Source organism: Geospiza fortis, unplaced genomic scaffold, assembly GCF_000277835.1.
Source record: "Geospiza fortis unplaced genomic scaffold, GeoFor_1.0 scaffold50, whole genome shotgun sequence".
Lineage (NCBI taxonomy): Eukaryota > Metazoa > Chordata > Aves > Passeriformes > Thraupidae > Geospiza > Geospiza fortis.
This window is the reverse complement of record NW_005054382.1, coordinates 1,960,915-1,986,287: the sequence shown is the minus strand read 5'-3', so window position 1 is coordinate 1,986,287 and position 25,373 is coordinate 1,960,915. Positions and strand designations below refer to the sequence as shown.

The 25,373-nt window shown below is 36.5% G+C and overlaps 1 protein-coding gene across 1 annotated transcript in view; it reads right to left on the bottom strand.

Annotated features, from left to right (window-relative positions):
• Positions 1-25,373, bottom strand: part of ANOS1 (anosmin 1) — a 113,885-nt gene that overhangs the window by 21,037 nt on the left and 67,475 nt on the right. Inside the window, exons 6-9 of the mRNA XM_014308711.2 lie at positions 25,274-25,373; positions 15,812-16,014; positions 13,174-13,321; positions 8,269-8,418 (exon numbers count right to left, since the gene is read on the bottom strand). The exon at positions 25,274-25,373 is cut by the window's right edge and continues 30 nt beyond it. Coding sequence (XP_014164186.1) covers positions 8,269-8,418; positions 13,174-13,321; positions 15,812-16,014; positions 25,274-25,373 — 601 coding nt within the window. The remainder of the gene's footprint in view (positions 1-8,268; positions 8,419-13,173; positions 13,322-15,811; positions 16,015-25,273) is intronic.

Genomic DNA, 25,373 nt, shown 5'->3' with positions numbered 1-25,373 from the left:
AGGAATGGTAGGATTGCTCCAGGTATGAGAGTGTAAACCTGTGAGACAGAGCTTTGACTTAATCTGACCTAGTGATACAGTTTGGGAAAAGGAGAGGAAGAGCTCAGCTGGTCAGAGCACGCTGCTAACAGTACCAAGGTTGTGGGTCTGATCCCCATAAGGGCCATTCACTCAAGAGTTGGACTCAATGATCCTTCTGGGTCCCTTCCTACCCAGAATATTCTGTAATTCCATATTTGGATGGTAAAAAGCTTGCCATTTTACCCCTCAGTTTTTGAGACTACCTCACATCACACATTGCCATTGCCATGTTTAGTGATATTATATATGTATGCATATATATATATATATATAGTACTGTGTTTGTTATTAAAATAATTAGCTTTATACATTGTGGTAATACTCAGGAAGTAATTAAAAAGCGAGAAAATTGCATTAGTCAGACATAGACATATTGAAGGTACATAAAGATGCTGAAAATGCATTTTGAAAATGCATTTTTTCCTGAAGAATTAAACATCAGGCGAGAGTTTATTAATTAGTTGGCCTGTTAATTTCTTCAGTGCCTTCAAGTGGATTAAGTCTTGATAAATGATTTTGCAATGGAATATTGGAAGTGTATCTGCAATCTGACTGCAGGTATGCATTCCAGCTAATGATGGTCTATCTTTGGATTGAACTCATGGACCAGGTAATTTGCAATTGCATTTCTATTTAAACTTTTAATGTAAGTTCAAAAGAAATCAGGCTTAAATTTCTACCAGTTACTAAATTTAAGAATAAAAAGAAGACTTCTTTTAAATGCATAAATTAAGTCAAATTAAAAGCACTTTCACAATGACTAAAGATGTTCTGGATTATGATTCAGGTCCTACTGAGGACTTGTGCACAGCTCACACTACATAAATTTTAAAATTAACCAATAAATATAAAAATTGTACAAATGTACAAAGCAGTGCAGTACAGCCTTCAGCAAACATCAGCGGGTGCCTGTTAAGTAAAATCAGTGTTCTGTGCTGTCTGTGCTCAGGGAACACAGTGGGTATTTCTGATTTGACTCGTGATTATTTGACTTCCTGGCAGACTTTGAATCAATTCCAGTTACATTCCTGAGACTAGCAATTGGACAAACTTGCCTCTAAATCTCTCATACCAAGAGCTTTAACCACCTGCCCTGAAAGGTCTGGAGGTTTGGAAGCAAGTGCAAGGCAACAAGTAATGGTTTTGTGTTCTGCCTGTGAAATCATGAAGAAATGCTTGAACTGTGCCGTTGAAAAGACTTTCCAATATTGTCTCATTTTCAGGGGAGATGCCACTGAGGTTGCCATCATTGCAAATGTAATTTTAAAACTTTTAACTGGCCCCACTAATCAATTGCAGACTATTTGAGAATTTGAAAACCATCTGCTCTACCAAATTCTATTCTTTGTGGTTGATGTTTTTCATGACTCCCACCAGTAACATTTTAAGTATTGTAAATATTTCACATTTGGACAGAAACCAGGGTCCTATAGGCACTTCATAAAGTCAAGCAAGCAGAACTGGAGATGGTCAGATGCTACCCTTTACATCCCTTTTAAAAAGGCAAAGAGATTTTTTCCTGAAACTCCATTAAGACAAAGTAAAGCAGAAAGACAAAGTTAGGGAGGTGTAGGGACCACACAGACACTTCTGACAGGATGTTCTTTTAACTCCAGAATAATTTCCCATGATAAATAAAGCTTACAGCACTACCTATCTCCCCAGGCTCGATGCTGTGGAAGCCCATAAGATACAGACATGTGAGTCAGGAGTAGCACATGTAGAAAAGCAAATTCTGTAATATCTACCAGTGCATTTCTAAAGAGGTGATCTAGCTGAAGAGTCCTGTGCTTAGAGCCAGCTTTACTAATTAAATCCCTAAGAACTAATGCACATTTTGCATACCCACACAATCAACCACTGCTGAGACAAAGTCCCTGTATTTTCCTGGAAGTCTGAGGGCAATATATTAGTTTATACTTCACTATAATTAGTCAGGTCATTTTGTTGAAAGAACCATCTGGACCAAAGTGATATCTTGAAGTACAAGTACTTTACTGCTTGAATATCAATAATTAGAATATGGCCAGCTGCTCAAACACTAATCTGGCCAGTGCAACAACTAATACCAAACTAAATAATGCTTTGGTGTTCAGCAAGTACTGCAGAATTCTTTACAGTAGGAGCTGGAAACTCCAATTGCCACTGAATGACTTCTTTACCTTCAATGGCTCCACTGCTATGAGAAAGGACCATTTGACATGTGTTATCAATGGGAAAGCTTTCACTTCAAAACCTGCCATATGAAATACCTTATTACAAACAAAGAGTCAGCACACACAGTCACTTCATTTATGTCCCTAAACTAAGTGAAAGTTAATTTTGTTTTCCTAAGATCTGGGCTTAAAAGCATTTGTGTTAGCTCTCTATTTGCTTTGCCATGCCTTGTATTTTATTCTTCTCTGTAACTTAATTCATTATTCTTGTTTGGTTGATTTATCAGACAATGGTAGATTTTCTGCCTCTTCCTGCCTTAAGTATTCTTTTTTCTTCTGCTTTAGCATTTACAGAAACACAAAGAAAGAAGTCTGAAGCCAAGTCTTAATGCATTTTAAATATTTGTCTTTTTAAGCAAAACCAAGAGGCAGATATATTGATTTTGAATATCTAGAAGTACTTACAATGTTTAATTTTAAGAGGGGGAAGTAAATGCACATAGACTTAATTCAAAGAAAAGGAAGCTAAAGCTTTACCTGAGCAAGGAGGGTTGTATTACACTCAAATAACAGGCACTGAGAAAATGGTAGTGAAAGCAGAGTAATGACTTAGAAAACATTGTTGTGACAAGCGCTTTGGAAAGAAATTACATTCTGATATTTTAGTGCATTATAATTATTGCAGAAAGTGATGAAAATTGATGCACAGACTTCATAAAAGGTGGGGTTTTTTTTCCTTCTGTCTGGGCAAGATTTTATTTTCATACACAGACTTGCAGCAACTTGGAGGATTTTCAGCTAAGTTCAATGCTCAGCTCTCTAGTTGCCCAACCACAGAAAAACAGAGAAAACTTCAGCATTTTTTATTTTCACTCTTTCAGTCTTGATTACTGCACAATATACTGAGGTTCTTAATCATCCCCAGTATGTAATCCCTTTAAAAAGGGGTTTCAGAGTGCATCCATTTTTGGTAACAGATGGTACTCTGTGACCTCAGCACCAAGGAGTCAAAAGTGATTTGTTTAATTTGATTCCACTACTTGTCAATTTCTAATTTCACACATCAAGATGGCCAAAATATCTGTCCATGGAACACATTCTACTTTTCATTTACAAAAGGGGGATTCATGCTGCTTAAGGAATGTACTGTTTCTCTAATCCCAGGCCTAAGTGAAAGGCAGCAAGGAAAAGACATTTTTTTCCTTCAGAAAGAAGCTATTGTATTCATATGCAACATGCTTTTGGATGGCTGTCTAGCAACATCATGTGCATTTGCTAAGTACCTTGTACTGCTTGAAATGTGGAGGTATTTTTGCTAGCAAACATCGTGAAGTGATTATTGTCATCATACCAAAGCATGCAAACTGAAAGATTATTTCAGAAAGAGCTTTATTTTAACGTAAAGTCCAGATTCTACATTCCATTGATGCCTTATGCTTACTAAAGTTAATGGGACTTAAGAAATGACACTTGAAGAACAGGCCCAGATAAGTCTTTCCTCCTTACCAAATTGTGGCACATCATGATGCATATATATGGAAATCCATCCCCTTACTCAGACTTTTATTCAAACACTGTGTTCCGTTTCTGAGTACTGATATGCAGTCACTCCTTTGCTGTATAACAAACTCAGCAATAGTTTAGTTTAATAATAGTTTGCAACACCCCCTCTGATGCAGCTGTTGCACAGGACAGAGGTCTGATGAGTTCTGTTCAGAAGGATGATATGAAACCAAGAGCTTTGGCCCTGATGTCATCACTGTGGTCCCTTCACTGCCTTCCCAGAGGCTCATCTGCAAAGTTCACTGAGGAAAACTTCTTCAGTCATGGAGGAACTATCTTTGAATAGTCAAGAGGCATCATCATACCTTCTGTAAGTCATAAGGCACATTGCAATAAACCTAGATGGCCTCTTCAGGTTTGTATTGATGGAGGATGAATTGAAAAAACAGCGACAATATCTGTTACAGGGCCTTACAGACAGAACTGAATAACTTGATTTACCTTCACAGTTAGTTTGACTTTGAGCAGATGGTTGCACCAGCTGACCTCCAGAAGTCCCTCCTGCCCATTTAAATTCTTCTATGACTCTGACCTATATTTAGCTCCTTAGACTGAGAAAAATGATTCAAATTCAAAAGCAAAATAGCTTCTCAGCTAAAATGGAACCAATGAAAATAAAGAAACAATCTAGAACAACCTTAACAGCATGTTTGTGTTTCTTTAAACGATATAAGCAATCCACATAGGTCTTTCCTTCTGTTTCTGTAACCTGTGGTATCCTGTGAGGCTACAGTGCTGGGACACAGTAAAAAAATCTTCTTGAGAGCCATCTTAGTTGAGGAGGAAATTTTAAAAAATTTTAGAAAATGTCTGGTCTGCATAGAATGGTACCACCACTGAATTAGGAATACAATAAAACCTGAGCAGTTATTAATATAGAAAAGTAATAACTCTGTTCTTACTAATAGAAATACTGCTGTTATAACAGCCATTAAAGTTTTCATTACAGCTAAAAGAAACAACTTCAACATAACAAGGGCAACTGTAGGGTTGAACAAAGTTCTGTAGATTTCAGCAAAGGCAGGGTCCTGCACCTGGGGAAGAACAACCCTCTGTGCCAGTACAAACCTGCTTTAGCAGAGAGGGTGGACTAGATCATCTCCAGAGGTCCCTTCCAAACCCTGCCATTCTGTAATTCTGTGATAACATACTGGTTTAAATCTTCATATTAAAAAAAAAAAAAATCCAAAATCTAAATAACCTTTTTTTATTTCATCATCTCTGCAACCATCTCCTGTTCATGTCATGAAGTCTAACACAGAAAGTCCAAAAATACTTGAAAACCATACAAGACAAAGAAAAGACTACTACAACCAACTGAAATTTGATCAATTTACAAATGCTCAACATGTTTAAGCTTGAGACGTTTATTTCTTGAATTATTTTTTTATCATGGTAACTCTTATGCTTATCAACCTACTTATTTCACACGGTTTCATGCTGGCCTCTTAATTTTTCTATTTTAAAGTTATACATTCTAATTTAGGATTATAGAATGACTGTGTTTCTCCACCAAAAAAGTGTTGTTTTTTAAGAGCAAACTACACAAAAATGAGAACATTAGTGCAATCAACAGAGACCTCTGTGTTCACCCACTATGTAGGAGACAAACAGGTCATTTTTTTTGTCAGGAACTATTTGAACTCTAATTGCCTACCTGCAATAAAAATAGATGCCATGCCACTGAACAGGCTCAGGTAAGGTCTCTCTCAGTATTTCTTCTTATAGTTGCTACACCCTACTACCTCCTACAAGTCCCTAAACACAATCTAGTGCAGTTCATAAAGGTGAAAGATGTGTGGGTTCAGTTCCCAGCACAGCTGTCCCAGTAACTGCTGTTTTTCATGAAGACAATGTGATTTTCCTGCTGTATTCCTTGCACAGTCACACAGACCTGCTCTGCAGTAAATTGTTACTAGCAAATTTACACTACCTCATCCCTGCACTACATAATCTCCAAACCCTTGCAAGAGCTTATAAAAGCTGCTGGCTTCTATATTTCAGTTCCACACAAGGCAATGTTCCTGCTGAGTCACTGCCTGTGCTGTCACTCAGAATACTGATATTTTCTTTTTAAAAAAGAAAAAAAGGAAGGTAAGAGCGATGACCTGCCATATTCTGCCTCTCTTCACACACCTTTGCTGTCACGGCTTGTTCTGCAGGAAAAAGGATTACATGCACCTTCCACTGCATGGCTGGGGCATGTACCTAAACACCCCAGTGCACCTCACAGAATTTGCTCCCACCCAGGGCCAAAATGGGTTTCTGGGGTCCCCTTATGTCACTGGATGTACACAGCCCCACACAGGATGAGTCACTGTACACTCAGTAACTCAGCAACTCAGCTAGTACAGCCCTGGCACAAGGTGACAGCATGAAAATCCATGTCATTTTTGACAGGTCTGTGACATAGCTGTCTACGACATTCTCCAATTCTGGAAATTACACCACTTTGAAATCCTCTTATTTCCAAACTTTGAGTCACTATAAGGATGCTGACTGCATTATTCCTTTTATAGGCATTTATAGCCTTTAATACAAATATTACCTCCAGGTATGTAGCAGACAGTAAGATTCTGCTCCAGATTTAGATGGAAGCATTTAGGTTTCTATGGTGCAATGCCTCTAAGTTCAATAACTATAATACCACTATAAATAGTGGGCACCTAGTTCAAGATATCTGTGTTGGAACAAGAATATTGCTGTTCTGCTCAGGATTTTCCCTCCATTAGGTATAACTAACTTTGGCAAACTACTGACAAGGTGAATGTCAGTAGCGGTGCTGGCATTTTGGTCACAGGACACATGCTCTTTCTTCTGGCAGCAGGCTGGCAGGAAAACAGCTGCAGCAGGATTGATTGTTCCACTGGGCTGAATCTGCAGACTGTGAGTTGCACAACCCTGTCTGACGCCTGTGGGAGACATCATTGTCTCCTCATCTTTGAATCCTGTCCCTCATTTTTTTCAACACAGACTGCCAAGAATAGAACCTCAGCTCACAGAGAGACATTAGGCATCTCTAAGCTTTCTACAAATGAGCTGTCTAGGCTCCCCTCTGTTCTCAGTAAAGAAGAGAGGCATCTCCAGAGAGCAATTCTGCTGCTGTGGGGGATGAATTGCTACAGAAGTCACCTGCTTTTCTTTTCTAACAATAAAAGAAGCTTGGACAATGAGTTGACATCTCACTTGCACAGGCTAAAGTTCAAGGTGATCAGTCCTGACAAAGCTCAGAATATATAAATCTCACTTTGGGTAACGAAAACCACATTTTTTTGTAAACTGAACATTCCCGATTCAACTTTTATTTAAACTTTAAATTGTTCCAGCTTTCCATGAAGCAACCCCAAAATGAAATACAATGTGGAAAGGAAGAAAAAAAAAACTAGCATAGCCAAGACAGGGACAAATCTTCAAAATGTGCACGTACTCAGCTGAAACAAAGCTTGCAGGTTTTAGGGAGGAATAAGGATGGATTTGAAAGTAATTGGCATAGCAGGGCCTGGAAGGTAACCATTCAAAAAGGCAGGCAAAGGACAAGAAGCAAAGGACACCTCTCACAATCCACAATATCCAGTGTGACATATTCCTATGTTACATAGCATAATTGAACATTTATATAGCCTGTCTTCTTTCAGGGTGTTGCCACATGCATCTAAACCCAAAAGCACTTAAATATTTCTCAAATTCTTTGAAAAATTCAAGATGAAAACATGACTGTACACCTTGTAGCCCTTGATTTCAAGCACAAGAATTGAATGGATTTAATTTAGTGGTATTGCTACACATGTAGATTGATCCAAGTTAAAAAATGAACAGCGTGAGCACATTTTGAAATAACAGCATATAAACCTTTATGGCTAAACTGGAGCAGCCTATATGCTCAACAAGAGCAGGAAAGGAAAATCCCTTTTTGATTTCTGAATATGAACAGACACTATAAATTTATGTCATTTTCCTTTTGACTGGAGAACTAAACCATAAAATTGTTGTTAAAACTTTTCAGAAAACCAGAAGGATGCAGCCTAGAAGAAAACTATCTTCAAAATATTTTCTGGTTGTGACCAGCTATCCACTCTCTTCTAAATCAAGGTGACTGATGAAGTTTGGCATAAAGCTAAATATTCATATGTTCCTCAGAACTTTTGTGGGTAATGTCAAATTCTGCAATTTAGAACTTTATAGAGGTAATTCCTACCAAAATAAAAATTGTCTCAGCTCTATGAAGATTCAGTGTCCCAACATGACTGTCTATAATTTTTGGACAGCTGACTTATGTCATTTCCTCCTGTAAGACATAACACAAAGAGGAGAGGCAATGTTTCCCTCCAATGTGAAGATGAAGGGATGAAAGGATGTGTGTAGGATTCAACTGTGAATTACTTATAGTATTGTGTTAATGTTCTACAACTCTGAGATGGATGGGAAGAGTCCTCCTTAGGAGAAAATAGTAAAGCAAAATTTGACAAACCTGTCTTCTTCCAGTAAACTTTGACCTGAAGTTGATTGTCCTGATAGAAGGGAGTTCCAATTTTAAGAAAACGAGTGGTTTTCCTTCTTTGAAAGGCTGGGTAAGGATCTACCAGTCCCTTCTGTGGTTTCCCAGCAGGTGTCCGTTCCTCTGCAATACACAGAACAATCAGGAAACTATTTAGTCAACTACAGTGCTGTATAATGGCTGTGCTAAATTTGGTGTAATTCAGAAAATAATAGTATCTTTATTCCAAATGATCTTATTTCCATTTCTTACCTAAATGAAATAAATATAAATAATTAACTGTCCATAACGGTTGAAAAATCACTCATTTAAAATTCAGTCAAATTTAGAAAATAACCAAAAAATAAAAATGTTTTCATAGGGAAATATCTGTAAATTTTCTGAAGAGTAATAAGGAAATGGACTGTATTTATATCAAAAAGAACAAGAAATGTTAACACAATGATTTTTTAAACAGGCACAGTATCTACCAGTGGTTCCCTCTAATACTTCAGTCTTTATATTCATGCAGTGTTTGAACATGCACAAAACCCAAGGACAGCATTGAATGTAACACACAGAGTGCCACATATGGTTACTACATCAAAGTAAATATAGTCCTCTGGTATGCTATATATGAACACTGTGGTCAGATTAAAGATCTGCCTTGCCCACTTTCCTGTTCCCAACAGTGAAATGGTGAAGGCTTAGGAAAACATTGCAAGAGCAGAATTTTCTTTCAGCAATTCCCTTGGTGCTACGTGCCTTGCTTCCAACAAGCAATTGCAATTGGATATCCTTCATCAAGCATTTTGTTTGGTAAAAATTTATCATCATTTAGCAGGGCTGACAGTATTAAAGGTATTTTCAGTTGAAAAGAAAGAAATGTTCATTCAAACTGCACTTTTCATTGCACACTTGCTAATGTATCTGATCTAATTAGGAGGATCAGATTATAACCAACAAAAAAACCTGTATTTAATTCAATATTACACCTAAATTAAAACTAAAGAGTCCAATAATAAGGAAGTGGCAAATTATTAACTACATACCTGAGAGAAAGAGGGAAAGATTCAGGTTTCAATAATTGCCAGAAGTAATATATAAACTTGAACATTTTGCCTTATATGCAGCTTCAATTAAAACTGACTTGCTTTATGGCCAAGTTTTACTTTCTCAGCCTTTTGCTGAATCTGATACGATTTTTCATTTTGCTTGTTTGTTTTAAATTAAACTACCAAACTTAACTAAATTCTTTCTTAAGGTAACCATAAAGTCACTACTACCCAAATGAAAATGAAAAAGTTATAGAGAGAAGTACAAACGAAAGTCTATTAGGTATTCCTCAATTTAAATTAGTTTAATTTTATTAAATCTCTGCTTTGCTCCACTTCCACAAAAACCAGGACATCAATTTAGAATATTTCTATATAAAGATCAAGCAGGAATCTTGCTACATTTCCCAGAAGTGAAGCACACAAATATAGTGAGGCAATGCCTTTCTGAGTGTGGGGAAATGTAATGCCAGAGGGCTGAGGTCAAAGCTCACAGAAATGTGTAGGACTAAATTACTTCAGAGGGGTATGGGCTATCTCTATTCTGACAATAGGACCAGACACCTAAAAACCAGAGCTTAATTCCACACAGAGCTGAGTACCTGACAGTGGGACTTCAGCAAAATTGGCATGTTGCTTCTGGAATTACTTCCCAAAGTCCGTGGAATTCCCAAAATAAAGACAAGCCAAAGATGTCATGTCCTAGATAATATTTCAGGCAATTTTTTTTTTGTTTCTTTTTCATATGTCTCCATCTGCTTCTGAGTATTCTCAAAATTACATCAAGCAGGACTGGCTATGTACCTAACTAACCTGAGTGAGATATAGAACATGAATTTGCATCTTCTCCAGGAGAAGTTTTTACTTGCTTTTCTATGTAAAATATAATCTAGCCATTTAAAAAAATGTCCAAAAAAGCCTAAATACATCTCTCATTGATAGAGTGCTCTATCAATTAAAGTGAGTGATATCAGTGGTTTAGGTTCAAAGAATCTTGACTCCTTTACCTCATGGCTTTAAGAGCAGGGATGCTCCAATTTTTTCTATAAATTTATTACTGAAATAATCAAACAAATATGTGTTTTACTTGGTACAAGCACTGATTTGCAGTTAAAGAGAATATACTGCTCATTAAATAAATGGATGTTCATAATTTGAACAGTCAAAATCCTTAAACAAGATCAAGAAGATATTGTTCCCAATGCAGTTTTACTCTAGTTTAAAATACAACAATTAATGAACCTTTTAGTACAAAAAGGTCACCCCAGTAAAGCAAAAATAAAGCAGAAGGCATTAGAAAGTCTGTACTAATTAGACATAAGTAGGTAGCAGATTTTCACAAAAACTACTGATGGTCCATTTTCTGAAGCAAAACAACCATGGAGAGGGCAGGGTATTCAAGCAAAATTGTGGAAGGAATTTAAATCTAGTTGTGACAATGAAAGGAAAGAGGTTCCACTGCAGTGGACAGAAAATGATGAAGCAGTGGAGTCACATGTGAGGTATAGCATAAATGAACTCCATTTGGTGGGGAATTTATAAGTAATAACTCAGATGTGACCTGTACCAGATTCTGAAAAACCCAATGTTTTGAAGAAGGAAAACTGAAACAAATATTTTCTCCAAACATAAACCCAAAGGTGATATAGACCAAGAGAGTCAGAACATTAGTGAGGCCACAGACAGCTAACAGAGACCTACCAGTGAAAGGATTTCCCACAGTAAATATGAAATTGTACAAAAATGACATGCTCATATCTCAATTACTCACCTGCTGTTTAGAAGGCTTTTGTTATATGGAAAGTCTTTATTTACTATCATGTTTAAAGATTATGATGGTCTGACCTAATGTCAGGAGTACCAATAAAGCATTACAAAGGTCAGTTGATTAATTATCTCTGCTCCCACGATGGAAACACTTATAAAGCTATACTGATAATAAAATGAGACAAAGAACTTAAAAAGCTTGCCCATTTTCTCTTTGGCTAGTTGTATCCAGGGGCATCTAGAATTTTCTCCCAATTAGCAGGACACAGACCAACCTCAGACAAAATCCCACCATCAGGATTCTTTGATTTAACATAAAGTCAGCTGTGAGGGAGTTCTTACTTAAAGCTGTGATGTCATGGTGATATGACAGTCAAAATGACTGCACTGAACACTAAAAACCTTAAAGTTAGCACTAGGAGCCAGAACTTCACAGAAACTTTATTACAATGAGCAGGAAACTGGGTAGGGGGATGGTGTAGAAAAAATTTTTGCTTCTTTATCTAGTGAAACTTGCAGGGGGGGAAAAAGAGAAGAAAAAAAAGCAGCTAACCCCACAAACAATTCTTAGGAAAAGAATATGCAAAATTTGAAATCTCTCAAACACCACTTCTAGCAGATCTCAATGGCTCACTGCATGCAATTAAACACCCAGTTCCCACAGCTGTTTTTCCCTCTATTACATCTCCTGTGTACATATAGGAAAAGGAGAACTTAATGTGATAACTGCAAGAAGATTTTGATACCATACACAGTCCTGCAAACTAAGCTCCTTTTCTAGGGGATGAAAAAAAGCACAGGTACAATCTAGGAGGGCCAATAAGGAAAAGGCAGAACTCTTTTACTTACATTGGGCTTCACTGAGGATTAAACTCAAACTTGCCTAATATACAGACAGTGGAGATTCAAGCTGATATTCTGGTATGGATTTGAAGCAAAGACTCAGTGCATGGAAGAGATGAAAACTTGACTTTCTGCTGTCTCTTGAGATGGCCCAAAAGAGTAGTAAAGATTAGTTTAATATAGGAAAAAGAAGGATGCTTCAGCTTATGTTCTCTTCTTGGTCTATTAATACCAACCACAGACAAGAAGGTCTGTGATAGCTGACAATCACATTACAATATTTTATGCATACCCAAACAGAATATGGCAACAACAGCAGTTGATTAGTGAGGTTAAAAGTAACTACAGATCTCTTATGAAAATGGCTACAAGTTTAAACTGTGAGTGTACTTTAAAGAAAGAATGTAAATGAATACAAAATGAAATGGAGTCAGGGCAGAATAATTAAAATCATATTCTTTAACATCTATTTTTCAGAACTCTGCTGTATTAGTTAATCAGCAATTGGGGCAGTAACTCAGTACTGTACTGTAATTGTATAAAGAGCATTTGAACAAGGCTAAGAATCATGGTGATCTGCCAGATTCAGATACAGTTTGCAATTACATTACTTAGGATGTGAGGCTCTAAAGACCCTTACACTATAACCTATCATCTGAATACCTTGAGATTTTAATTTGAATGTGGGTCCCATGTGTGCAATATTTTGAGATTGCATGGTTGACAGACATGGAATGTTTCAGATTCCCTAAAAGAAGAGCCAGTGTTTTATATATCAACTCATAGTAGACACAAGCTTTTGTGTTCCAAGAATCTGACTTAAAGGGCTACTAAAAATAGACAGGCTTTTGGAAAACATTGCAGTTAATACTGTCCAGTTAAGACACACAAAAATGGTTTTATTCCATCCATTTCAAAACACAGTCAGTATCTATACCTGTATCGAATCTAAAAAATATTAACACAACAGTTATGCAAACGCTTCCATTTTCTTTGCAACTGTTTCTTTTAGGTGAGTAGAGTCTAAGTCAAAGAATTAGGCAAAAATTGTCACCAATTTTTAAATAAGAAATTTAACAAGAAAAGGTTAGTCAACTTGACCAGGAGATGATCACTGTGCTATGGAACACCCTATTTAAAGAAAATTATTTTTTAAAATTTAAGATATCATTATATAAAACATTCAAATTCCAGATAAAGGAGAGAAAAAGCATCCAGGTGTTTGATTACTCACTATTATTCCTGATGTCCTGAGTCGTGCTAAAATGGAGAGAAACCTTTGCACTTTTTAGGCGTGTCTGACCCCAACGTGTCACTGCCTGCAGCTCCACATTGTAGTTGCTGTTGGGCTGGAGCCCCTCCAGGACCACATAATTTTGGGCCTATAATAGAATAGATATACAAAGCAATTATAATATTGCTGAAACACATGCCTTGATTAAAAGCAGTCTTGTTATCTTAGGCACACTACCTTTCTGAAGTTAGAAAACTCATATATAAATTTCAGAGCAAAATTTCCTTTCTGCAAAAGAGTTGTTTAATTGGACTCTGTTTTCCTGTGTCATTTTAAAAATACTAACCTACTTGATGTTTGCATAATTTTGGCAGTTTCTTGGCAATTCCAAACCTATTGTTTAGGCAAAACCGAAGGGGTTCTCTTCAATATAACAAGGTTTTTCTCTTATGCCAAAATCATTTTAGCAAAAGGAATTTAAGCACTTAAGTCCATAATTTCAGTGTTAGTAAGGCAATTGAAAACTTTTTTCTAGAGACAGTCAGTCTGAACATAGCTAAAATCCAACATTTAATACATTTTTCAATGCATTCTATTTGTGTCAACTCTCTAAAATAAAAATTTAAAAAACAAGCACCAACCAAAAATACCCTCTCATTGGAAAGAACATTTTTCCTATGTAGAATGGAAAATAGAACAGAAAAAAACCAATTTCCAATGTCATGGAAGTATACAAAATGGGGAAACAACAGATCAGGTTTATCATTCTCCAGTCAAAAACCCATTCATTAAGGCAAGGCACATGACATTGTAAAGAAAAGTCCAGCCTTCTCAGTCTTACATTTTATTTTGCTAGATTTAATTATAAAAATATAAGTCCTTCTAGTCCATATGCCAGGTTGAACATATTACTCCATGTTTTCATTAGAATTTCTTGTGCCTTTCAAGTTTGACAGTCCATATAGAGTAAAAAAGATAACCATGTACCAAGGTAACCACCCCATATTTAACACTTAAGATGATAAAAGGAGATTGCCAAAAAGTATTTAGTGTTAATTATCTTTACTTGTTTAGTGCTAACATATTGATTATAACTTTTGATTAACAGCGTCAATATTGTAGTCAAACTAATTCAATGTCTACCTGGAGTGAATTCATGTGGAAATCAGTATGAAATTATTTGGGTTGGGCTACATCTAAAAATAAAAACTGGACAAAAATAAGCTTCAGTGATCTTTAACAATTAAGACTTTTCCACCTTTCCTTTTTTTGTTTTTTAAATGTTCATGCATTTGCCATTCTTTAGCCTAAGAGTTGCTACAATATTCAAATGACCTTTGATTAGCAAGATATATGGAATCTCACTGGCAGTGCTGTGTAGCTTCATGACAAGCTGAAGAAGAACAAGTACAAGTCAGGAGTAATATGAGAGATATTGTAAGAACCTGTCTTCTCCATAAAAAACACCTTGTATTTCCCTATATTCAAGGTCAGAACTCCATCTCAATTACCCTAATGTTCTAATGGACCTGTTTTAGTATTATTTATATGTAGGAGTACCCTATGGAAAGGTATTAAAGACCCAGCTCAATTTTAAAATTCTCCTGGGTTTCTGATGTACTGACCAGCTTGTAGAGAGAAAGCTCCCTGTTATCTTTAGGCTGAAACCTCTTTCCTGAAGGTCTTTACTCAATGTAAGGTTTCTTGGGGAACACAAACTTTTCTATGGAGCACAGTCCAACCCGACTCCTATCTTGCCACAATTATTTTTTTAAAGAACAATAAAGAACTAACCTTCCTTTCTGTGCAAATTGACTTGAATGATTTCATCACACAGACTTCACTGCCTCTATTTCTGTCATGGTTTGGTGACTGAGGGACAGAGGGGGAATTGTGTCCCTCTGACCGTCATTCATCACAGTGCAATGGGCAGCCAGAGCCAAAACACAGTGTAAACATTGATGTGGGGCCAAAGTCTCACTGTCAAAAGCACTGAGAATCAAGTCATGTCTAACTGATTTCTGTTATTTCTATCTATTTCTATTAATTGCTTTAAAATAATATGCAATATCCTTAAGGATATCTTAACAAAGAGTTTTCCAGTAAAGCAATATTTAACATATTACTCAAGAAATTCATAGGAACTTGCTGCTAAGGAAATATTGCCAGATCTTTGGTACAGCAGTTTATTTAAAGAGTTCGGTGTGGTTTTCCCTCAGACCTATACTGACTGTTTAACGATTGCTCTATGACTGCGTCGCAAGTTTTACTTGCATAGTGAAAGAACAATGTGACAGACAATGACAGGATTTCAAATAAAATAAACACTTTAAGAAGCACTAACTGAATAAGCCTAAATTTAGAGGACTAACAGCATTTAAATTTCATTCATCTTTCCTGAAAAATCTTATCGTATTTACCTGTATTCTAAGGCAGAAGTTTCCTTCTCTCCCTGAGTTCAATGTAAGAAAAGGATTGAGAGATCAAAATATTCTATGGGCTTCATGATACTAAAAATTAGGACCACTACCTTACCAGGGGCTGAAATAATTGGAACTTATCACACATTTTATACTTACACTCCATTTTGTGTAAAAATAAACCATATTTCTGTCACGGTTACTGATTTCTTTCTTACCCCATCAGTAATCTTCCTTCTCTTTTTCTTTGCTGGAATTACATATTTGCTGTATGTCCAGCTCCAGAAGACTTTGTAGTGGTGCACTGGGATATCAGGCTCTTCTGGAAGATCCCAAGTAATCATTGCATTTACACTCCCATCATTGTTCGCACTGATATTGGCAATCCTGATATTAGATGGAGCTGGTGGAGCAGATGGATCTAGAATTTAGAAAAAAATGAAAATATTCTAAGGGAAAAATGATCTTCATTAAGGTAAAGATTATCTTCCCCTCATGTATTTACAAGGCATTCACAAGCTGGATTAAACACTAAATACATTGAGGAAAATCTGGGAAAAGACACCCGGTAAGTGATATGGCTTCTTGTAAATTCTAGCAATTCAAACTCTACTGAAATAAAAATTATGGTTTAGCATTTAGTTTGTCATTATTCTGTGGTTTTGGTAGTTCACAAACATTATGAAGCTTTTATCAAAATGTACCAGATTATAAATTTTCTTTCTGTCACTCACTTTAAATACACAGCGAGTGCAAAACATTCAGGTTCTACAAGTGGCCTTGTAGAGTCACCACAGAACTGCATGGCTGAAACACTGAATATTTTTTCATTGCTAGATAATTCTCAGATGATGAAATTATGCTTTGACACATTGAATCTTTCTTCAAAATTCTAATATTGATATCTACCACCATGGGACATAAACACTTCCTTAGACTAAATGTAATTAAAGCATAATGATATATTACACCATGGTAGAAATCTATAGGGGTTTTTTTAGAATGTCAAAAAGCAATTAGCTCCCCCTTTGATTTATTTCACTATTCTGGTTCAATTCCTGGTCAATATCAACTGAGATAGTATTCCTTCAGTTGTCTTTGTGCTGACTCTAGAGTCAAGGACACACAACAGTCAGAGTTTGAATAAGATTAAATACTGAATCTTTTCCAATATTAAATTTGAGGTCTCCTTGTGGATTCACTATATAATATCCTGGTCCCAAGTAATGTGAATCAATGAAGATTTTGCAACAATGCCTCTGAAAGTCCAATTTGTTGTTCACCAACTCCTACTTTGTAATTCGACTTTTTAATTTCTACCCTTTTTTAAATGTCTCTGTCAGCCAAAAATTGATGACAAAATACAAGGAAACTGCAAAAACAAAATTTACACAGAAGTAAGCAGCGAGATTAAAAAAAAACTAAAAGCATATCAGAAGAGTAAAGGAAATCCATAGCAATTAAGACATGTTATCAATGTACAGCCACATGAGCCATCACTTATTTGCCAGAAATAAAACTGGAGGTGTGAGAAGGGGACATCATTCATTCATTTACTGTATGGTTCACCTGCATTATTTTAAATTGGTAAATGAGCTGTTAAATAAACATTCCAGACATACTTAATTCATCAGATAATCCCTATGAGAAATGGTCTCACTGAAAAAATCTATCATTTAGTTTATAAAAAAGACACATCCAGAATTATTAAAGACAGCGTTTCCCTTTTAAACATCTGCAGATGTGAAAAAATCCCTTATTCCTGTTATTAAACAGGACTTTTGCTGAAATAACAATGGATACTCCTGTTTCCTCACACATTCCATTTTAGTTAAATAGTAATGGATGTCCCTGTTTCCTCACACATACAATTCAATCTAACTTTTGACCATAAAAGTTACAAAGCATACTTAAGAATTCAGGAAATTGAACATAATTTCCAAATAGTAATAATGCCTCGCTTCTCACTTGTGTTTTTTAATCCACTAGCAAGTCAGTTGTGTATATTTTTCCTGGCTTTGGAGTAGCACTGCTATTACACTTACTTCCTCACCTGTGAAGCTGCCAACCACTCCATCTTAAAGTATACTAAACTATTTATTCCAGAATTAAAGAAAAATTTAGCTAAATAGTTTGTACTATTCTCTCATACAATTTTTCATTTACTTCTGTTATTTAAAAGGCAAGTATAAAAGGTAATTTAGGTAAACTAAATATAAACAGAATCATGATTCACATATATAAGACATTTATTAAGCATTCATCTCCACTGATTTAAAATGTTAGGGGCTTTTATATGTTATATGACATTATATTAGGGATATCAAACATTTATAACCTGAAGTGCAACATGATCATATTACTGTAGGTGAATTATTCAGGTTATCTCCCAGAAGTGCTATGCATCATCTATTATGTATACAAAACATATGGGATAAAATAAAAGTGTTTCAGAGAATATATCTTCCCAAATGGTCAGACATAAGCAAAATTAATTCAACCTATAAAACATGTTTGTCCTCATTCTGCATCTACAAGAGATAGAGAGTAATTTTAAAAAAGATTAAAAAGTTAAATGAAATAGCTCCTTTGGTCAAAGTGTATTACATGATTAAAAACATTTTGAAGTTCGCTTCACCGATTTTTTGTATGTCTAAAAACTAATGAGCAAATTTAGATTTTTTTCTTTTCAAATGTTTATATGTCCACTCCAGCAAAAGAAAGCAGTTAGAGAGAACTATGTGTGTACTGAAACCAATAGATCGGTTCTTCTAAATTCTACAGCACCAGTGTATCTGTGCTTTCTATGATTGCACAGATTATTGAAAACATTATCAGCATAATTTCTTCTGCGCTCACTAGACACAGTCCAGGCAGCAGACAAAATGCTGATCCACATTTGAAAGAAAATCTATGAATGTTTCTACTTTGCTGTGTGAGAAACAAACATTGCATTAAAAATCATTGGGTAATTATAGTTAAGGATATAAAAAATGTCCTCTTAGAAGGCATATACATGTGAAATAATACAGCAATAGCAGATATTTTCCTGAGTGCCCTCTTTCTTCAAAGACTCTGTTGCAAGTGTCTCAAATGTCATCAATAAAAATGCCTTTGAACAAGAAGAGTGATGGTGGTAGAAGACAGAAAGGAGGAGATGTGCAGCTAACAGACATGAAAAGGTGAGACACTGAAAGTAACACATTTTCTATGAGAGCTTTATTAAAACTAGTAGACAGATTAAGAATATAATTAGCTATAAAGATATATCAAAGATAAACAAAACTTATTATAGTTTTGCATTTAATCAACTGAAAAAAATCCCGTCTTTTTGTACGGATGCATCAGTAAAATATTTCGTGGATTTGGGGTGTACTACCTGAAATATTAAGACACTCAGTGAGCATTTTATATCAGATTAGGATCCATTTCATATTAAGTATTTCAATACCACTATATAATTTATTCATTTATTTTGATATATTTCTATGACACTCATCACTATTACAAGCGACAGAATTATTATTTTGTAAGTTAAGAACCCAAGAATATTAATTATTTCTTCATTAAAAAGAATTTAGTTTCACCAGCAAGGCAGGCAAGTGAAAAGGAATAGCAGGGTAAAATAATGTGATCTCTGTTAGCAGGAAGAAAAACCAAACAACCCAAACCCCACATTAAAGAAAGTACTCAAAAAAGCCCTACACCCTTTAGGCCTCCAAAAAAAAAACAAGAACAGAGAAAAACAAAAAAAACTGTGACATGTTTATGAGCATGCTCCTCTACAGTGCATGCCAGCCAGTTACCACTAACAGATTAGTTGTTTTTTTCTGCATTATTGAATGGAAAAGCCATGCTTCTACAAGGTGGTCTGTAATGCTTATGTCCATGTAGACATTAAAAGCACTATACAACTCCTGCTAAAATACTTCAAGGTCTAATAACTGGTACTGAATCATAAAGCTGACTACATAAGGTGTTTGTTAACCTAACTATAAAGCTAAAGTGATGTTCTGCTGACTATAAAGCTCATACCCATTCTACTGTTAGTCTTCATATACCTGTGATCCCTTTGATTGACTGCCCACATGTATAATTCAGATACACAGATGTAAAATTACTGCAATGGAAACTGCTGCCAGTTTTTAGAAGGCAAAGTACTGACACTTTATATACATGAATTTATCTGAGTGTTAAACCAAATTCTTTGGTTTGCAGAAAGAGTGATGCTAGTTGCAGCTTTTCCTTTGCAGTTTATACAAATAAACTACAAGTCATTCCATATATCCTAGAATTTGGCACAGACAGCTGTCCTCAACTCCTAAAAAATTCTGGTCTCAGCAGCCTGACAAGTACATCGCTTCTCACTGCTACAAATGATAGCTTCATTAGGTCAAGGCTGAAGCTGCTGTTCCAGCACATGGGATAAGTACTCCATTTGTCTGGATTGTGTTTGGCTTGAGTATACCCAAAGGACTTAAATTCCTGTCTTGCTGGCTACTCAGCCATCACAAGCAAAATTCTGTCTCCAGTCCCCAAAAGGGAGGATTTCTTGCTGCAAATAAAGGAAAGAAAGAAAACACTCACATCATCACCATTTCAAAATTAACATCTTCCCACACTCCTATTTGTGAACATAGTGTACATTTTCCAAAATTCTTTAAATCAATAGTAGCTGCAAACACCTTTGCAAAACCTTAAAAAACAGTATGGACTAGCTAAACACATGAATCACATCATACACTGCTTCATACACTGCTTCAGTGCATCCACTTTGTCTTTCAATGTGGCAACTGGAGTGAAAACAGTAAATGATTTGGAATAGGTGTCAGAGAGGGGAATAATGGCATTGGAATCAGAATTCCCATTCTGAGCTGGAAAAGTGAGAGCAAGTGTGATAATAATTTAATACTTTTTTTTTTTGGAGCATTTTTCCTGACTTAAATTAGATCTCATTGCTATCTTTCAAACATGAGACCTTCCAACTCTAAAAGTCTGCTGAAGCTGCTCTACAGACAAGTTTCCAAGCATTAAACAGTTCCAGGATGTAAGCAGGAGGACTGGCTCTGCCCAATGGAAATGGCACACATAAACCAGCTGTGCAACAGCATAAAAAAATCATTGGTCTCAAAGGAGCAACAGAAAGAATTTTATTGCCATGAGTGGGTGTCTGTTCTGGTTTCTCTAACACTCAGTAATGTATGCATGAAATCACATCCAGCCTGGTACTTATGTGCTTGTGAAAACAATGTTGTCTGCTTCCTTTTGCTTGACAATCTATCCAGTGTATGCTGGCAATTGCCTTCATGGTGAAGATAAAAGCCTTTAGCAGAGGTGGAAGGGTCAGATGGTTTGGGCTCATTGTGTTGATCTTCTTGTCTCTGGAAATGGCACAGTACCTACCTACAGGCCAGTGAAATAATATATGACATAGAAATGCCTAACACTGAGTCCTAGAGTTAACTGAAGTCTCTGGTACTGAGAGTTCATTCTCATCACAAATTATAAAAAGCTAGGGAAAAAATAGCCCAAGTACTCTGAACCAAATGCAACAAATTAAAAACTGTATTACTAGTGCCAAGCAGCTTCTGACCAGTTAGGTTAAGCTATCCAGTGCCTGCTTACTGGAAGAAAAGCACAGGTAGTTTTCATCCAAGGAGACTAATTTATGGATTCTATGAACAGTTCTCTCCTGCTTCCAGAAGAAAGGAAACAGCTTGGAGAGAGCCAGTCTAAATATGAATAAAAGGATATTTGTATCTTCATGGATCAAAAATGTTCTGTCAGGTATTCAGTTACCCTTATTTAGTGCTGTTATTGGAAGTTGTTGCCACTCAATTAAAAATAAAAGGAAAGCACACAAAATTTAAAAACTCTGAAAAAAGAAGTGGAAACTACTGCCAAAATAGCAGAAAATTTTGATCAATTTTAGTTAACAGTATCAATGTAAAAGTCCATGTGCACAGTCCCAGTCATATGAAAGAATCCACTTTCTAGGTGCAATATTCACTTAATTTTCCAACCACTCCACCACAGACTGATCTAGTCCAACCTGCGTTTCTTGTAATTTTGGAGTCACATTTTGGCAAAACAATGCTTCACTTTATTCCCTGTGAAGGGTCTTGTCAGACCACTACATGTAAACCCTTTGTTTCCTTTACAAAAAATAAATAGAGTTAAAAAAGAAGCTCTGCCTAAGCTTTGACTATTCCAGAAATTCTCAGCCGTGTCACTTTATTTACTATTTACAAATTAATGCCAACAAATTAATGTTCATCCTAGATGAACACACAAGGCAGTGTAAAACAGCTAATAAACCTTCACCTCAAATGTTTATGGCATAAGAGCATCCAAAGGTGCAGCAGATGAGACCTCAAAACACAACTAGATGAAGAACGGCAAGTTGAAATGCTTGATGAAATATTCTTGTTTTCCTGTTTTTGTCTTTTTCATGACTGAGAAATTAAATTACTTTGGAAAATTAGGAGTTTTATTTAGTGATAAGTAAGTTAATGGTAATTACCTCAGAAGACTTAACATAATTTTGAATAAAACAAAACCTTATTTTGCTGTGTCTATTTAGAGAGCATGTTTTTTGCATTTTCAAAAAGACAAAACAGGATAAAGCAGTATTGTGGTAACCAGACAAAAATTCACTCTCTGAGTAACTACAGCACGTTTTTGAATATTCCTCTTAACATCTTAAAATATTTAGTGACAGAGACTTTGTGGTGCCATACTTCTTCCTAGAAGAAGATTAAATATCATATTTGTCCCCCTTTAGAGGAAAAACAAACCCAAAAAAATTTCTCTTCATTATTACTTATGAGCAATTGGTTCAAGTTCAGTATCTTGCATGAGAAACTGTCTTAGGAATTACTGTCATGTTTCCTGATCAAAGGGTTTATTTTTGAAGAAACCTACTGCTAAGTTTGACCAAGATAATAATCTTTTTTTGGTCTTGGCACAACAGGGTGAAGTGAAACACTGATGTGAAAATCTGTCCACACTTCACACAAACATGGCACAGAAAGGCAGCAAACTTCCAAAGGTGATGTGCCAAAATCCACTTTTCTTTTCCAAACTGGAGGTTAAATGTGCCTGTAGGAGCTCAGCAGGGGCCAGTAGACGCTGGCACACAAAAAACTAGGCTCATCTGAGCAGCAGTTTCTTGCCTCTCTACCAGGCAGGGGCTGTCATTTCCCACTGAGCTCCAAAGCAGTAATTAAATGTTCGTGTGACACTGTAACTGTTACAACTCTGACAGCCCACCTGGGGATATGGAGGCTCAAAGACACCAACAGGAGCATCCCAGAATCGTTCCCAGCAGTCAGCACCCAACAACACCTTCATAGGAGTCATCTGGAGTGACTGCACATTTCATCTGGCAAACTCACATCTTTATAACAGCCACTGGCAGTTCCACAGCCCCTAGAATGGCCAAACGAGCTGCCAGCATAGGCTGATCTGGGCTATGAAGCTGAGAGCTAACTGAACTTCCTGCTGCTTGTCTGTCAATTCACAATCCTCTGCCAAGGGCAGGAGTTCAGATTTGAAAACAGTTATTTTGAGAGTTACGGAAGCCTTTTGAAGAATGCTGGCTACATACTTGCTGCCATTATCAAACTTTTGGTTTATTAGGTAAGAGCTGCCCTCATCACAAAGCCCTAAAAGTGCTCTCCATCTCCACTAGACAGCCATGAGCAGTTCTCAAGGACAGCAAGTGCTTCAGGGGTAGCTGCAGAGACCACAAATGGACTCTGGCATTCATGTAATGATTTCAAAACCACAAGTTCCTGAAACACAAATTACTGCCAGCTGGGAGACTATTCTGAAGAAATACCCCTATGTGTCTATCCTGATCTTACACTGTTATCCAGATACCCACCTCTGGCTGGAGTCAGATTCTGGGCTAAAGAGACCTTCAGGATGACTTACCATGGACATTCTCATATTCATTACCAAGGATGGTATTTTGAGCATGGCTAGCACACTCAGTAAGGGGCCACTTTTTTTGAAAGTAATACAAATCCTGCCTGAAAATGTCATGTTCAAGCCAAAACCTCAGTGCTACCATGACATACCTTTCTGTAATTGTAGTAATAGTGGTTTAAAGCAGAATAGTTGGAAAATATTTACAAATCCAATAAAACAACTGTCAATGATCTCAATTTAAAAGAAAGTTGGTGCCAGATTCAGCAACAAACTGCTGTATCTGCTGAAGTGCTGTTGAAGAAGTAAAGAGAAAGGTACTGCTGCTGAAGAGTTCTTACAGTAAACTCACAGCTCGAAGGAACTGTATTATTTTATGTTTCTGAAATGGTATACTACTTTAGTATTGTAAGTTCTTAAAATAATACTTCTGTGCATGAAAAGGTTTGTGGTCACAGAAGTAACAGGACAGCTATGCCAGCTAACCTTCCTACCACAAACACAGCTAGAGCACCAAAAAAATTATTAAGACTAACATATAGTTATTCAGTAAGAGATTAAACCTTCCATAACAGCAAAAATATCTGCATGCCTCTATAAATGCACCTGCAAAAAGATTCTTTTCTAGGACTGACTATGGCCAAACAGTAAGCTAAAAGCCAGCACAGGAACCCAAAGATGGCAACTGCTTGTACTGCAAGATAATTCAGTCTGCAGAAAAAGGAGGAAATACATTCCTCAAAGTATGCAGAGTTATACCAGTGTAAAGATTCTGTCACTACTAAAATAACAACAAGTCTTTCTATTGAGAACTGCTTCTGTTAGTAGAGTGAAGAGTGCTGGATCTCATTCTCTGGCACTAAAGTCGACTAGTGTGGTCTGGATATGCCCACATTATCGACTGCCTTTAAGAGAGGGTGACCACATCCAAATCATCTGTCTAACGGGAATAGTTTCTGGCTTGTGCTAACCCCTGTACTATGCCTAAGAGCCGTCTGGGAAAATTCTTTTTCATGTTGGTCAAAAGCACACCAGGGAGAATGCCAGGAACTTCACAGGATAGGAGAACCGTTTCTATCTCCTCCATCCCTCATGTACCATTTACTGGTACAGAAATAATTTTCAAAGTTATTTTATTGCCCAAACAGTTGCAAAACCAGAACTATTAACAAAAATTCCTACAATACTTTGTGGATCATCAGGCATGCCTTTGTAATGAACAGAAACATGCTGCTTTGCATTTATGCTCTTTTTTATTCTTAAGCATTTACAATTAGTGCTATCAAGAGGAAATTCTATTAAGAGGGTCCAAAGTTCCATCAAAACAATGCTGCTACAATTATTTAGATACAGGCCATAAAATATTCCAATACTCTACTAAACATATGACAATAACATATTTCTCATAATTTAAAAGAAAAAAAAAGATAAACCTCTCTGATTAAAACACTGAAACCCAAGCTCTGTATTTCATGGTCAGGGTCGTGCAGTTTGATACCAATCATGTGGAAAATGTTTCAAAGGAGTTTTATTCATAGACACTTTTGCTGGTAAAAGAATAATGACACTTCAGCTTTTAATTTGTTTGCTGACTTCAAGCAAATCTCACACCATTTCTAAAGTCAGTGGCAAAACTACTCAAAAACCCACCTGCTCAAAACCCTCTGCCACAAAAGCAGGCAGATCAGGCTGTGCTGCAGGTGGGAGCGAGAGGAAGGTGGGTGGCAGACAGCACGAGGGAAACTCACCTCTGGAGGAGCGGAAGTGCTTGCTGGGTGCAGTGAAGCCCCTGGTGCCGTGCACGTTCACAGCAGCCACGCGGAACTGGTACCAGCGGCTGGGGGCGGG